Below are 14,924 nucleotides of genomic sequence, written 5' to 3'. Positions count from 1 at the left end.
GGAATTGAACCTGGGACCTTCTACATGTAAAGCCAGTGTGTTGCCACCAGGCTACAGAGTCTCTCGCTGTGACAGGCAGGGGCAGGGCTTAAGTCAGGGTTCACACTTACTTCCGGTCGCTCTCAGGAGGCCAATTGTCCCATTTGTAGTAGGTCTCTGGCTGCTCTGTGAATAGCACTTTGTGGAGGCTGTTTTAAAAAGAAAAAGGAAACATGAATTATCAGAAACTGTTGAGATCAGATGTGAAACAACGTGAAACATGCTTTACCAAACAGCCGGAAACTCAAGGATCCTGGCCACCAGGAACACTCAGGGATCCCAGCCACTGGGACCCACTAAATAGCCTGGAAGAATCCTGTGCCCTTCTCAGCAAAGGCAAACAAAGGGATAAAGCAGGCAGCACTGAATAGAATTTGCGATCACGGGGCCTTGTGAAACACCTTCAGTTACGCTACCAATGGCCCAATGCAGGACCTGAAAATTGATGGAGCAGTTCAGAGAAGTGGGTTTAACCCCAGAAGCTACCAGGACAGGAGACTACCTGGAAACCACATGCAAGTTGCTATGGGCTCTTCAGAGGAACAGCAGGAGGTATGTGCAATACACAAATACGGACACACAACTGCCACCGACAGACTCCTGGGGAATCCCTCGAAAAAGTTACTGACAATAAGCAAAGGAGTCCCCCCCAGGTCAGATAATGCAACGTTCCCATTCCCAGGAACTGTGTTCCTCAGCAGCCAGGCCAGGCTACCAGTAGGGCCCTCTGCACGTTTGGTAGGACAAAGAAAAGAAGCAGCATTTCGATCCCACATTTCCACCCCTGCCCCCCAGCTCCATTCCCTACCAGTGCACGTAGTCCTTGGGAGCCAGTTTCGTGATTGAGGGGACGACCGTGTGCAGCCACCACACAGCATCCCGCTGAATCGCTGCGATCTGATTCTGGAAGGCACGCAACACCTCCAAGTCTGGGCGGAAATGATAAGATCAAAGTCAGGCCAGAATTTTTTTTAGATACTGGTTTGTATCCAACCAACTGCCAGGGCAACACATAAATTCTCCCTTTAGTTTCCCTTCCTCCAGCAATCCCCTCTTTAGCCCCTGTAACGATCATGCCAGAGTTATGGGTCCAGCACCTTTCGCTGGCCTTTTCCTAAAATACAACTTGATGGGTTCCACAATTGCAAATCTGTAAGCAGGACTGTGCCAGTTCTTCTTTAAGAGCAGAGCTGAGGTCCAAACACAGAACTTGGCATCCTGAGACTCATATTTCACATTTCAAAAGAAGAACAAGATTCTAGCCCTCAAAGGATCTGAACACAGAGAGACTGTCCACACATATTTTGCCAAGTCTGATAAATTAGAAAGTGGTGGTAGAATGAGCAAGTCTGGGCTGTTTCTGGTTTTTTCTTCCTCCATGGTGTCAGAAGTGGGACAGCTCAACAAATTTCAACCATTCATAGCCACCTGCCACTCTTCACGGTCAGCAAAATTATGAATGTTTGCTTCAGGACACAGCTAGCCTGGATCACAGCTGACCAACCTTGGTAACATCCACGTCAATTAGCTGCAGCACACTCTATACTGGGCTGCCTTCAAAGACTGTTTGGTTCCATGATAACAACAACTATATTATTGACTGTGACTAGTCAGATGGACCACTTTCCATTTCTCTTATCTTTTAAATAAAGCCCAAATTAGTCAGGGATCAGGGAACACAAAGGACCGTGTGCTCCCATCTGAACCTGCCTTTCCTCTAAGACAATTGTCTGAAGCCACCTTGGGATCTTTGTGTTGCAAGGTTAGACAAGCAGAGACCAGGTCTAGGGGCCTTCTCAGTGGCGGCACCTGACTTACGAAATTCCTTCCCCGAGATACTGAAATGTCACCTAGCTAGCTAGATTCTGAGCACAATTGGAGTACTTTTCTCTTCTCAAGTGTTTTGAGCTGTTGTAATCTACCAGTACCTTAAATACTAATTTTTCACTGCTCCGTTAGCTGGATGATTCTACCCTTTATAAAACTGATTTTCTTAGGCACCTTGAAAGCTCAATGGAATAGAGGTTTTTTAGGAAAAAAATAAAGTAAAAATTCAGCTTTCTGTGGTACAGAATTTGGACTATATTAATTCAGGAGCTGTCATCTTTTTCAGATCCATCAACCAAAAGGTACCTATTGCTAATTCCCGGTGAAAGCATCTCTCTCCCTCACTTGTCCTGTGTTCAGATGCAACTCAGATGATGTTTGAGCTTACTCTTTTTCTCTCCTTTGTCCCACGCAATCCCTGCTTCCTTCACCTGGGCGGTGATGCTCAGCATCATGGAGACGGCCAGCAGGTCCGTGATGTGGATGACAAATCGGTCCTGGCAGAACAAGAGAGACCCAGGGGTGTTAATGGATCAGCTGTAGCCCAGAGCTTCTTATACTGAAATTGCAGGAAGTTTGTTTTGCATGCTGGGAGCCAATCCGACTCAAGAAAAGCAAGCCACATCAAATACGACAATACACATGATCAAATTTCAAAGTGTAGCTGCATGAAAAATCAAGAACCGTAACATGGGTCTTAAGTTAGGGGTGCACCAGACAGCTTTCTGCTTGCATTACAGCTCAGAGAAAGGGGAGAGGAAAGAAACAGGGGACGTGTTGACCCATAGGAAAAGGAAAAGCTTCCTCTCCCAATATACTTCAGAGTGATAATAGCAGCGCAGTAGAGAAAAGGAAGCCCAAAAGCAAACCATAAACAGAGGGAAAATGCCAAAGCAAAGCCTTTGAAAGGAATCCAATTGAAACTCCTCCCTGGAAGCAGAAGCTAGAGGCGGAAAACCAAGATGGTGCCCTCACCTTGAATTCCATCTCGACGTATTGCGACTCCTTCCGCTCCTGCATGAGGCCCAGACAGAATGCCTGGAAGTTGATCTCGTGCTTTGTCTGCTTGATGATCTCCCTCAGCAAGGCCCGCGAAGCTCGCAAGTAATCATCTTTGTTGGTCAGCAGATCCTGAAACACCATTGCCAGGAACTGCGGGGAAGGACCAGAGATGTGGAACGGGGCAAAACTGGTAGATCAACAAGGCCTGTCCCACTACAGAATTAAAACTGAGAGCAAGTGGGGGGGGGGAGGCAAGCTGGAAGGGGAACATCTTTGAGCCACTTGAATGGGATCTGGGTTGAGCTGCTGTTCCTCCTCTGCTTGCAGATATTTTAACCTAGAGATAATTATATCGGGGGAAGGATGGGAATATCTCTTTGCCAGCTGAATGGGATCTGGGCTGAGCTTCCATTCTTCCTCTGCTTGCAGGTATTTAGCCTGGGTATGGACCAAGGTGTGACCCTTTGGGCCAGAGCTCTTGGCCCTTGACTTGGCAGCCTGTAACCCTGTGTGAGCCAGCCCAATAGATCCAGAGCCAGTTTGGTGTAGTGGTTAAGAGCACGGGACTCTAATCTGGAGAGCCAGGTTTGATTCTCACTCCTCCACTTGAAGCCAGCTGGGTGACCTTGGGTCAGTCACAGCTCTTTTAGAGCTCTCTCAGCCCCACCCACCTCACAGGGTGTTTTGTTGTGGGGATAATAACAACATACATTGTAAACCACTCTGAGTGGGCATTAAGTTGTCCTGAAGGGCGGTATATAGATCAAATGTTGTTGTTATTATTATTATTAGAGATGTGCCATGTGTATTTTTTTTCCTTTGCTTGTCTAAATTGTATTTTCCCATTGTTATTATCAGCTGCTTCAAGTGCCCAGCAGGAAGGAAAAGAGGAAGAGGAACACAAGCCGCAGGTCTGGAAAGCAGCTGCATGAAGAGTTAAGTCAATTCGAGCACAGGCAGAGGACGACTGCTGGAGATGACAGCACACCAGAAACCTTTCTGCTGCCGTGTATCTCGAACACAACAACAGCACAAATGGGATTTGCCATTTCTTAAGATGGAGGTGCCAGAGTCCACGCCTACTGACTTGGTCACCACCAAAGAGAAACAGCTGTCCTCTACCTGATATGCTGACTGGATGGGACCAGCTGTGGACAGCAGCGGCAAACACACACACACAATAGAACAGTATGTTGGGTGGGATCAGTCAAAATTGGATGTGCAAGCGGTAAACTTGGTAGCACAAGGATGCCACTGTGTTGTATGAATTCAAACAGCCGTTTGCATCAGTGGCTTTCCTTCTCTGGCATTCCTGGCTAGCCCCCTCCCCAAGTCTTTCCAGAAGCCACCTACCTTTGGTGCTAGCTCTGGGCTGTGTTGTAGCACTGTGTACAGAATCTGCATGTTGTTGGGGTTCCTGGCGTTGGAAAGCTCATTGAAAATCACAGACTTGACCACGGTCCCCAAGTTGTCCCGGTGGGCATTCAGCAGCTCCCTGCAGGAGGGAAAACGTCAGAGCTGACCGGCAACATACATACCGCAATACCGATATGGCAGAGTCGACAGATATCCCAGACGCCTGCTTTGTGGCGCTTACAGTATCCCTCCCAATTAGCAACAACGTAGGCCATCCAGCCTCTTTCCCAAGTGCCGACCACATGCAAACCACCCCCTCCCAGTGAAATTTTTGGAGGAAAATGAGCCCCGTCCCCCATTTCTCCTGCTTACCTGACACAGAGCATGTAGTGGTTCAGCAGGACTTTGGGCTTCAGGCGGATTTTGATCAAGTTGGAGACGACCTCCACATCCTCAGAGCTGTGGGTGTTGCAGTTCATGCAGACAGACATGAGCAAATCCTGGGCTGGCCTTGTGAGCTGAGGAGCAGAAGAGGAGAGGGGCTGGTTACTTTAAACCCCTTCCCCTTTCAACTTAATGCCACGGAGGGAGAGAGGACAATCAAGGTCCGAGTTCAGGGGGCAGTGCATATAACTGTCCCACCTGGACAGCATCAAACCTCTTACTTTGGGGTTCTGCAGCCACATCTCCAGCCTCTGCACGGCCATTTGACGGATCTCTTTGTAGCCACACGTGGCCGTCAGGAGGCGCAAGAGGTTCCGGGAGACGTTATCCATTGGCTGGCGCCGGTTGAGCTGGTCCCGCAGCATGTCCAGCACGTATTCCTCCACGCTGTCCGCAAGGTCATCGTACCTGGGCCAATGAAATCCAATTTTTATGTAGCAGGCTTTGTTTTTATTAGGGATAGCATATTACTCCATTGTACAGTAAAGGCAGAGAGAATTATATTTTTTTAAAAAAAACTTTCCTGCAAAGCAGAGGACACTATTCTGAATACTGCTTTGGGTAATCGATCTTCGGGGCTCTGGGAATAAGCAGGAGTTGTTGGTACCAAGCAGCACCTCGAGAGGAAAAGGACTTTGTACCTGGGCATCAGCTGTCCCTCCTGCTCAGGGCTCATCTTGTCCTCCGCGATCAGCAGCTCGCTCTGGCTGTCTTCCTCTTCTGGCATGGAGGGGTGGGGGCTGTTTCCTGAAGGCAGGGCCAAGAACATGTACTCTGGTAAAGGGGCCATGGCTCAGTGGATCCAGTAATTCCATTGCTAGATCTACTGTGGCTCAGTAGAAGAGCATCTGCCTTGCATGCAAAAGGTCCCAGGTTCAATCCCCAACATCTTCAGCTGAAAGGATCAGGTTGGCGGTGGCGAGAAAGCCTGAGACCCTGGCGAGCCACTGCCAAACTGAGTACACAATACAGACACTGATGGACCAACAGCCTGATTCAGTATAAGGCAGCTTCAGGTGTTCAACATGTAACTCAATGTAGCCGATTTATCCATTAAAAGGCAGATAATCAATGAAATTAAAAATCTGGATAGCCCTAGGACATGATGCTGCCAGATTGTGATTCATTTTCTCAAACTGATAACAGGACCCCTCATGCCTTTAACTAAACCTTCAATCTTAATATTTGATAACCTCTATCCATCCAAACCCCCAATCGGGCCACTCTCAAAAAAGGCTCCATCTCCATCCATCCCAAGCCAAAACGTCTCCCTTATTTTTTTAAAAAAAATTATACACCACTTTTCTTCTCACTGGGGACCCAAAGTGGCTTACAACAAAGTTCTCTCCTCTTCTGCTTTACCTGCACAACCATGTTAGTTGGGTTAGGCCGAGAATGAGCGGCCAAGTGGGGATTCAAACCCTAAGTCCCCCAGATCCTAGTTTGACATTCTAACTGCTAGGGGAGATCAAACTGTGGCTCGGGAGCTGCACGCAGCTCTTCTAGACATATCGTGTGGCTCCCAGAGGTCTCTGAGCATCATCGTGGCCATACAGTTTATTTTAGCGGGGAAGGAGGAGGATCATGTCTTGCGGCTCTCAAACAGCTGGCGTTTATTCTATGTGGCTCTTACATTAAGCATGTTTGGCCACCCAGGACTCATGTACTTTGCCAAGAACTGCCTTACCAGCGCTAAGGTCACCGCCGCTGCGCCCAACTTCCCCATGGAGCAGAATACTTTTGGGAGGCATCCTCGTGCTAAATGCTGTCTGAATGTTATCCACAAAGGTCTTGCAGTGCGGGCTGTCCACCCAGATACGCTCCCCCAGGGAATCCTCAATGTAGACCTGCAAGGAAGCCCAAACAATGCCCTCCACAGTCACCCTGTACAGCAAGATCTTAGTTTTAAAGTTGGGGTGGGCTCCCCGTTTTGAGAGAGCCAACACATTAGCAGCAAGATAGGTAAAGGAGAAAACTCAAGGGCCAAAAGCTTCTACCTGGACCAACATCAACTGATGTAAGAGCATTTACTTTTGAAGGTACAGGAGACTTTTGGACAAAGTCAGCCGCTGATAAGGAATGCAGAGAATTGGAATATCAACAAGTCCCAACACTACTACCCCCTCAGTTTTACCAAGCAGTAATCTCTGCTCACTGCTTGTGCATACACACATTTTCGCAATCAAGTCCAACGTTTTACAAACTACAGCACTGGAGCAGACATAGCAGGCTATGCCAAAATGCCTGTAGAATTTTGAGTTAGCGCAGTCTCAAAGCAGTGAGCCAAGCCACGTATTAATAATGGAATCCTGTAAAGGGTGGATCTGCGAGGAATTGCAAGAGACAGCAAATCCCATTGCCACCCACTCCCTCACTGCTAGCTCCCCACCCCCAGTCCGCTGCTTCTAGCTTACTCCCTTCCTCACCACTGGCTTCTCCAGCTTCATAAACCAATTTCAAGGTCCCAGCATGATACCTCTCCCAGTTTTGACCGAGCCCAGCAGCTGCAAGCAACCAGCTTGCTTTGCCTGTACCCTGAACAGTTCGTCCAGATAGAAGGCAAACATCACACATGCTAGACTGGCTGTCCTTGATGCTTTGGAAAGCACATGAGGCTGTGCAAAGTGTGAGCCCTGATGGTGTAGCAGGATAGAGGCAGTTTGTGCAGTCCAATCACCCCTTGTTGCATGAGATCTCTGAAACAGAACATCACGGACAGAGGCAACCTCTGGAAACTTATGGGGAAGATTTGGTCTGAATATAACCTTCATCCCCCTTCCTCTCCTTCCTTGGCCGTATCCAGCACGACAACACCCCTGATTTGCCGCACCTTGACAAAGATCTCAGGCCAGTTTTCATCCTCTTCATAGGCTGCCATAAGGAGATTGCAGGCCAGGACAGAGACCAGGCTGTTCCCCTTGGCTTTGAAGTTGATGGAGGCGTCCCTGCGGAGGAGGCTGCACAGTGCCTGGGGAAGCAAAACAGGCCCACCTTAATAACATTTTAAAACAACATCTGATTTATATACTGGACAACTTAACACCCACTCGGAGCGGTTTACAAAGGATGTTCCAGGAAGCTGTGACTGACCCAAGGTCACCCAGCCGGCTTCAAGTAGAGGAGTGGGGAATCAAACCCTGTTCTCCAGATTAGAGTCCCGCCGCTCTTAACCACTACATCAAACATAGTAAGAAACACAGAACTTTCAGAGGCTATCAGACAGAGCTAAGTTTCATCAGCCATCCTGACCAGAACCAGGGGTAACTCTGCTTAGCATTGCAGTATATTTCCAGGAAATAAGCCCCCCTGGGTAGAATCCCATGGAGTTTCCACTAAAGGGGGGGGGGGACAATTTTTACTGATTCCCCCCTCCAGGCCTTCAGCTCCCCGCTCAGAGGATCATACTTCCAAGTAAACATTGTGCTGCATGTTAAATTCCCTGTAACAATGTAACATTTCTGGAAAATGTGAAATTAAGGGTGGGGGGAACTGGCGTTTTGAAATTTGATGTTAGAGAAGGGACAAATGGTTTTGAAATGCAGGTTTAGAAAGAGGAGATCAACCTCGGCCATTATCACACAGTTGGTGTTTCTTGAGAAAAAGCATTAAAATAAAAATAAGGCTATAATGCAATGTATATAATTTCACGGACCATTTGGAAAGTGAAAATATTCCATTTCAGTTTTTGTTTTAATATCCAATCTTGACATCTTGAGCTTGGGAGAAAAAATAGGGGAAATACGCACCCCCCTCCCCCGACTTTCCCTATTTTTCATCTTGCAAAACAAAGTTAAATCTTTCTCTCACTTCAATCACTCCTTCCGTGGCAAAGATGTTTGGCTTGATTTTTGCAAGGTACATCAGGCTCAAATACAGAGTGGGGTCTGGCTTGGCCCGATTCATTTTCAGCTGCTTCACAGTCCCACACAACACTCCTTCGATGCGGTCGTCGTTGCCTTCGGCTTCCGCAGCCTCAATCTCATCCAATAAAACGGTGGGGGCCACTGGGAAGAGAAGCGAACCAGGACAATCAAAAAGAGTCCAGTAGCACCTTTAAAACTAACCAACTTTATTGTAGCATAAGCTTTCGAGAATCACAGTTCTCTTCATCAGATGCATGGAGGGCAAGAAGAAACTGGTCAGATATATAGGTGAAGAGGGGAGGGAGGAGTAGATGCAAACAGTAGCTTCTGATATGGAGGTCAGTTTGCTTCTGTTAAGGAAGTCAGTTACTTCTGATCATGAGATAACCATTCATAGTCTCTATTCAAAGCAGGACAGGTTTTGATATGGCTTAGGGTTGACAACCAATCACAGGCCAGTTAACTTTCTTCCTCTTAACCAACTCAAATAAATATTATAGAGATTTGGGGGCTGCTTAAAAGGAGGCCCCACTATCCCTTTAATAAAACACAGAGAAATGTGTCTCAAGTTCCTATTGCCCAAAGTTTGAACCCACACAACCACACAAAGCATACTTGTTATTTAACATAGTGCTTTAAATATGCCTCGAGGATCCAGAAATGATTGAGAGGGCAAGGCAGTGGTTAGAGTGTCAGACTATGAACTGGGAGAACTAGGTTCAAAGCCTCACTTTTCTTTTAAATTTACTTTTAAATTTTAAAATTAAATTTCCTCCAAAACATTTACATACTCTCTTTAACACTATTACATATAGGGTTACATCAATACATAAACATACACAATGCTTTAATACAAATTGGATTGTTTACAATTTTGTTTTTTATCAAGTAAGAGATTTGACATTAGATTTTATAAGATTTCTAATTCTTCCTCCCCTCTAATTATGTTTCTAATATTATTCGGTATAATGTGTTGGATGATTGTATGTCGTTTTTAGTAGTAAGTTGATAAAAGGCATCGATTTTTCATAAAAATTTGTTGTTTTAATGTTGTCAATTGAATATTGGATACGATCTGTAATTTTTTCTATTGTAAGATGGTCCCAGATTTTAGCAAACCATCGGTCTATTGTCGGGGTTGTTTTTGCATTCCATTTTGCTGTGATTGCAGTTTTTGCTACAATTAAAAGACTCGAAATAAGTTCTTGTTTTAATACCGGGGGGGTTGTATCTTGCCATAAATCCAAAAAAATTAACTGTGGGTATGAAGGGATTGTATAGTTAGTTATTTGAGATATGTAGTTCAAAACTTCCTTCCAAAAGACAGCTGATCTATCTTGCTGCACTTCCACCAACAGTGGGCATATGTAGCGATTTCCCCACATTCTCTCCAGCAAGGTAGGGAATATTGGGATGTTATTTCAGCTAGTCTTTTTAGAGTGTAGTACCAATGGGTTATAATTTTAAAAGTCTGTAGTCTGGTGTTAATTACTGGTGAGTTGAAGAGTTTCGACGCCTAAATCGTTGTCCATTGTTCTGGTGTTATTGTGAGTTTCCAAAGGCTTACTTTTCCATAGAAACTCACTGGTGACCTTGGGTCAATCACTCTCTCTCGGCCTAGCCTACCTTACAAGGTGGTTGTTTGTGAGGATGAAATGGAGAAGAGAATGATACTGTAAAGCTACTTTGGGTCCCCAGTGGGGAGAAAAATAGGGTATAAATCTTTGAATACATAAAAAAATTAGGATACAGTTTTGGGTAAAGAAAGGCAGTGTGGTGTACGGGTTAGAGTACCAGACCAGGATCTGAAAGATCCAGGTTCGAACCCTTACGCTGCCATGGAAACTTATTGGGTGACCCTGGACCAGTCAAACACTTGCAGTGTAGCCTACTGCACAGGACTGTTGTTGTGAGAATAGAATGGAGGAGGCTATAAGCCATTTTGGGTCCTCACTGGGTAGAAAACGGGTATATATGAAGCAAACTAATACACAGCAAATAAAAACATTAAGAAAGCAACTTTTCCTTCTTCTTTACCTTCAATGGGGATCACAGATGGCTCCTTTATGGAGGGTGAAATTGCCCGTTTCTCAGCTACTGCGGCTTCTGCCAAGCGTCCCAGAGCACTGAGTGGGGGCGTAGAGGAGATCTTGGGGCGCTTGGCCAAGCTGGTCAGCCCGGAAGAACTGGACAAGCTGGCCGAGCCGTCTCTCTTGCGCTCTGAGGGCAATCCCGCCGAAGTGGGCTTGAGCAGGGTGGCAGTCGCTTTCGTTTCACTGGCCTGGCCTTTTGAACCCAAGGCGATAAAATCTCCCGGAGGCGGGTGACCTGGAAGAAAAATCAGAGAGCCATCAGCAGAAATTAGAAGTCTGCTGGGATGCTTTTTGGAGTCTTCCCTGGAAAAAAAGAATAATACAGCTATCCCTGAAAAAACCTCAGAAATAACAACTGCTTACAGCAAGCTGTTGTAGGAAGGCTGCATTGGTCAAGATGGCCATTAGGATTTCACACAACAGGACCTCAGGCAAAGTGGGGCTTCTGCTATGGTGTAATAAGGGCACTGGAAATCTTCATCACCCCATGGAACGTACAAGCAAGAACCTGCCTACGGATTCTGCACAGGCAGCAAACTATCATGGCTTTGTTAGTTTAACAGGGATCTCCAAGGTTGCTAACTCTGGGTTGGGAAATTCGTAGAGATTGGGGGGGGGGGGCGCTCAGTGGGGTATAATGCCAAAGAGTCCACCCTCCAAAACAGCCATTTCATCTAGAACTGATCTGCGCAGTATGGTGGTCAGTTGTAATTCTGGAATATCGCCTTGCAAAGAGTAAAATCGACCAAGCAGCTGTCTTTTAGCAAGGATCACTCCTCCTTTCAATAAAGAAATTCCAGTGAAATTGACTTTTGGGAGGGCTGGGAGAGTGGAAAACAAGAGAGGGTTCTTATGCTTGCGCCAGTCCTTTGACTCCAAGAACAAACATGCCCTTAAATATGTGCCGGATTTACAGAGCTTGCCCTAGGAAAGTGGCAGCTGAGCCAGTCCGGCTCTACATGGGCACCACAGCACTTCCCAGCGGCCAAGTGTAAATGTTTGAGGCCGGATTTGTGGAGGCACGGCCTTTTCAGGGATGAGAAATAACTCCGACCAGCCTTGAAGACCAAGCCCCAGCCCATTCCTACCTTGCAGGGCTGTTGTGAGGCTTGCAAAAACTGGACCATTTGGGACACGAAAAGGGAGCGGGAGCAGCTCCAATCCATTTTCACGAACAGTAGTAATGATATTAACAATTCGATCCCCCAAGCGCTGAATGGACCCCCAGAAGGGCTTCCCAAGGACCCCGCCTTGCAGAAAAAGGGGGGCACGGTACGTGCACGCGCACCCCCATTCCACTCACCCGAGGGCTTGGCGACCGCGCTGGGGCGGCGCGCGGCCGCGGGCTTCGGCCGGTTCATCTTGCTGGGGGGACGGGGCCTGACGGGGGCACGCTTGATGGGCGGAGCTAGGAGTGTGACGTCAAGGGAAAGGGAGGCGGGCTGAAGCTTTCCTCCGTCTTCCCGTTCCACATTCGGTCAGAGGCTCTGTTAGGGCAGCGGTTTAAAAAAATAATTCGGGAGAAATCCCGGAAGCGGCAGCGGAGTCTGGCCTTTGACCAGGAATCAGACGGCCCAAAAGTCTCGGCGGAGGTTTCCTTGCTTTACGTTCCAGTTGGCGCCACCTTTCGGGCCGGAGGCGGAACTGCGCCCTCTCGGCCGCCGGCCGTCAAACGAGAAGGGAAAAAGTGAGACGCCGCACCGCCACCCACAGGGAAGATCTGGTATTGCAGCCGCTTTAAAGGAAAAGATTCCCCGGGAGCTGCGGCGTCTTAAAAACTAAAGTACAATCCTAAACAGGTCTGTCTAGTCAGATGTAAGCCTTACTTTATTGAATGAGGTTTATTCCTAGGAAAGTGTACTTAGGAACATAGTCTAACAACAAAAGTTTATTCCTGCGAGCCAGAGCTCGCTTCCTCAGATGCAGAGACTTGTTCCAGGTGTCCCCTGTCTTTTAACAACCCGGTGCTCCTTATCCATGATAGATGGGTGTGATAAGGTCTGGTTTAGCACAAATGGTCTCTTGATTCTTAGGCTGCCAACCTCCAGATGGGGCCTGGACATCTCCCGAAATTACCAGTGATCTCCAGAGATCAGTCTTCCTGAAGGAAATGGCAGCTTTGGACGGTGGCCTCGATCTCATTATACCACACTGAGGTCCTTCTCCCCAAACCATGCCCTACCCAGGCTTCATCTCTAAATCGCCAGGAATTCGCCAGCAAAGAGTTGCAACACTATCAGCTTGATTCAGTTTTAATTGTACATAGTTATGTGCATCTTGCAATTTCGGTGACACTTTTATTTTCCTTTGTTCTCTTACATAAAAATATCTGCATGGCAACGATTCTTGCATTGCATATGAAGTCCACCAACATGTATGCCTGAATAAACATTGTTAGCCTGTAAAGGCAACACTAGCCTCCTGTTTGCCTTTTTCATGGGTCACTTGTGTGGCTTTTCGTAGCTACATAAGAATCACAAATGCAGTCGCTCATTTTGTCAAATGTGTGATTTGGCTGATTTAGCTGGGTGTTCTAGCATTGTCAACCTCTACCTGGAATTGCCAATGATCTCCAGGAGACAGCAATCAAGGCTTCTTGAGAAGAGGGCTGCTATGGATGAGGGACTGTATGGCATTATTTGCTGCCAAGGTCTCTTCCAAAACCCTGCCCTCCCCACGCTCCAACCTCAAATCTTCAGGAATTTCCCGACCTCGAGTTGGCAGCCTTAACAGAAGAGGGGGATCTACGTGGGAGGAAAGTCATTACAAAGCATTTCTTAAAATGCTATTTTCCTTGGGGTTTTTCACCTTCCACATTCTATTTTTTAATTTACTCTTACTGCATTTTCTTCCCAATAGGAACCCAAAGCAGATTACAACACCATCCTTTCCTCCTGTTTTATCTTCACAACAACCCTGTGAGGTAGATTAGGCTGAGAAAGAACAACTGACCCAATCCACCACCACCACCCCATTATAGTGATCGCACATGTGTACTGTTCGGCCTTGATTTTTCTTAAAAGGCTATCAGAAGGAATACTTCATATCTCTCACCAATAGTTTCTCAGAACTGTTGTTTCCCGTGTGTTCTGGGTTAGAGGTTCCCCAGCGCTTTGAAGACCATAGGAAAACCAGTCATGGCAGACAAATGTGCCCTCTGCTACCCCGGCAGGTGGTGCTGCAGTGTGTTTTAAATGTGACTGTGAGATCCCAACTAGCCAGTGCCCTGCCAGCACTGAATCTATGCCCCAGAAAGTGTCCCAGAATTCTCTGCAGCATACAGGGATTCCACAGCAGATACTCGGGGGTCCCTCAACCGACAAAAAGTTTTGAAAACCTGCTGCCTGGGAAGATCAGGATGATACGCTCAACAGTTCAGACCGTTCTCCAAAGAAACACACCTGATAGGTTGAGGACTTTCAGTTTCATCTTTTATATTTTCTTTATCGACACAGAAATACATACAGAAAAGAATCGAGATGTATTGATTTTAAAAAATCCAGCGTCCCCAAATCCTCTTTCCCCAAACCTCTTCACCTCACAAACACATCCAAAAACCTTATGTCCGTTCAGCTGTCTGTGGATGTAAGGGGTTTACGTGATCTCTTCGGCTGTCAGGATTGTTTTAGCAAGACGGAGAACTGCATCGGAGGGAGAACCTATAACCCTTTATTCCCCTGAAGGTTTCTTACTAGAACCTGCCCCCACCCCCAGCTTTTTTCCTGCTAGGGGAAAAACTACAGGGACCCACTTTTTCCCTATGGGGGGCGGTGGTGAAGCAACCAGGGGGGCTTTTTCCAGTGAGAAAACAGCAGTGGATCATGCCCGCTCTGTGTGTATGTGCTGTCAGGTTGCCTCCGACCTAAGGCAACCCTGTGAATGAAAGACCCCTCTAGAGCACTCTAAAACAGTAGCCTACGGAGAGGCTATCACATGAGGTAGGGTCTGGGACACACACACACACACGGCTCCTTATAATTTCTCCAGTGCATTAAGATGTTGGAATCCAGTTAAAAGACAGTGAAATCCTAAGAAGAGTTACTCCAGTCTAAACCCAAATAGGCGTAGACTGGACTATGTTTAGTATTCCACTGTTCGAGATGCCAGCCTGAACATAGGTGATGCTGTGACCAGGGCCGTTTCCACATGACTTACCGGCCTCCGGAGCATTGCGTGAAACATGCGGAAGATAGCGTCTTCTCGTATGAAACTGCGCCAGGAACACACTATCATCTGGGAGCTTTGCGCGACATTGCATCTTCCTGGCGCAATTTCACATGAGAAGACGCTATCTTCCGCA

At 47.0% G+C, this 14,924-nt stretch overlaps 1 protein-coding gene across 1 annotated transcript in view; it reads right to left on the bottom strand.

Moving 5' to 3' along the window:
* INTS1 (integrator complex subunit 1) overlaps positions 1-12,158 on the bottom strand; it is a 42,642-nt gene extending 30,484 nt beyond the window's left edge. The window contains exons 1-13 of the mRNA XM_054993374.1: positions 11,928-12,158; positions 10,569-10,859; positions 8,476-8,672; positions 7,499-7,636; positions 6,356-6,515; positions 5,310-5,415; positions 4,890-5,076; positions 4,597-4,742; positions 4,222-4,363; positions 2,842-3,018; positions 2,255-2,363; positions 848-968; positions 111-188 (exon numbers count right to left, since the gene is read on the bottom strand). Coding sequence (XP_054849349.1) covers positions 111-188; positions 848-968; positions 2,255-2,363; positions 2,842-3,018; positions 4,222-4,363; positions 4,597-4,742; positions 4,890-5,076; positions 5,310-5,415; positions 6,356-6,515; positions 7,499-7,636; positions 8,476-8,672; positions 10,569-10,859; positions 11,928-11,985 — 1,910 coding nt within the window. The 5' untranslated portion in view covers positions 11,986-12,158. The remainder of the gene's footprint in view (positions 1-110; positions 189-847; positions 969-2,254; positions 2,364-2,841; positions 3,019-4,221; positions 4,364-4,596; positions 4,743-4,889; positions 5,077-5,309; positions 5,416-6,355; positions 6,516-7,498; positions 7,637-8,475; positions 8,673-10,568; positions 10,860-11,927) is intronic.
* Between the last annotated feature and the right edge of the window lie 2,766 nt (positions 12,159-14,924).

Source organism: Eublepharis macularius, chromosome 12 (genome assembly GCF_028583425.1).
Source record: "Eublepharis macularius isolate TG4126 chromosome 12, MPM_Emac_v1.0, whole genome shotgun sequence".
In the NCBI taxonomy this organism is placed as follows: Eukaryota; Metazoa; Chordata; class Lepidosauria; order Squamata; family Eublepharidae; genus Eublepharis; species Eublepharis macularius.
This window is presented reverse-complemented; position numbering and strand designations above follow the sequence as displayed.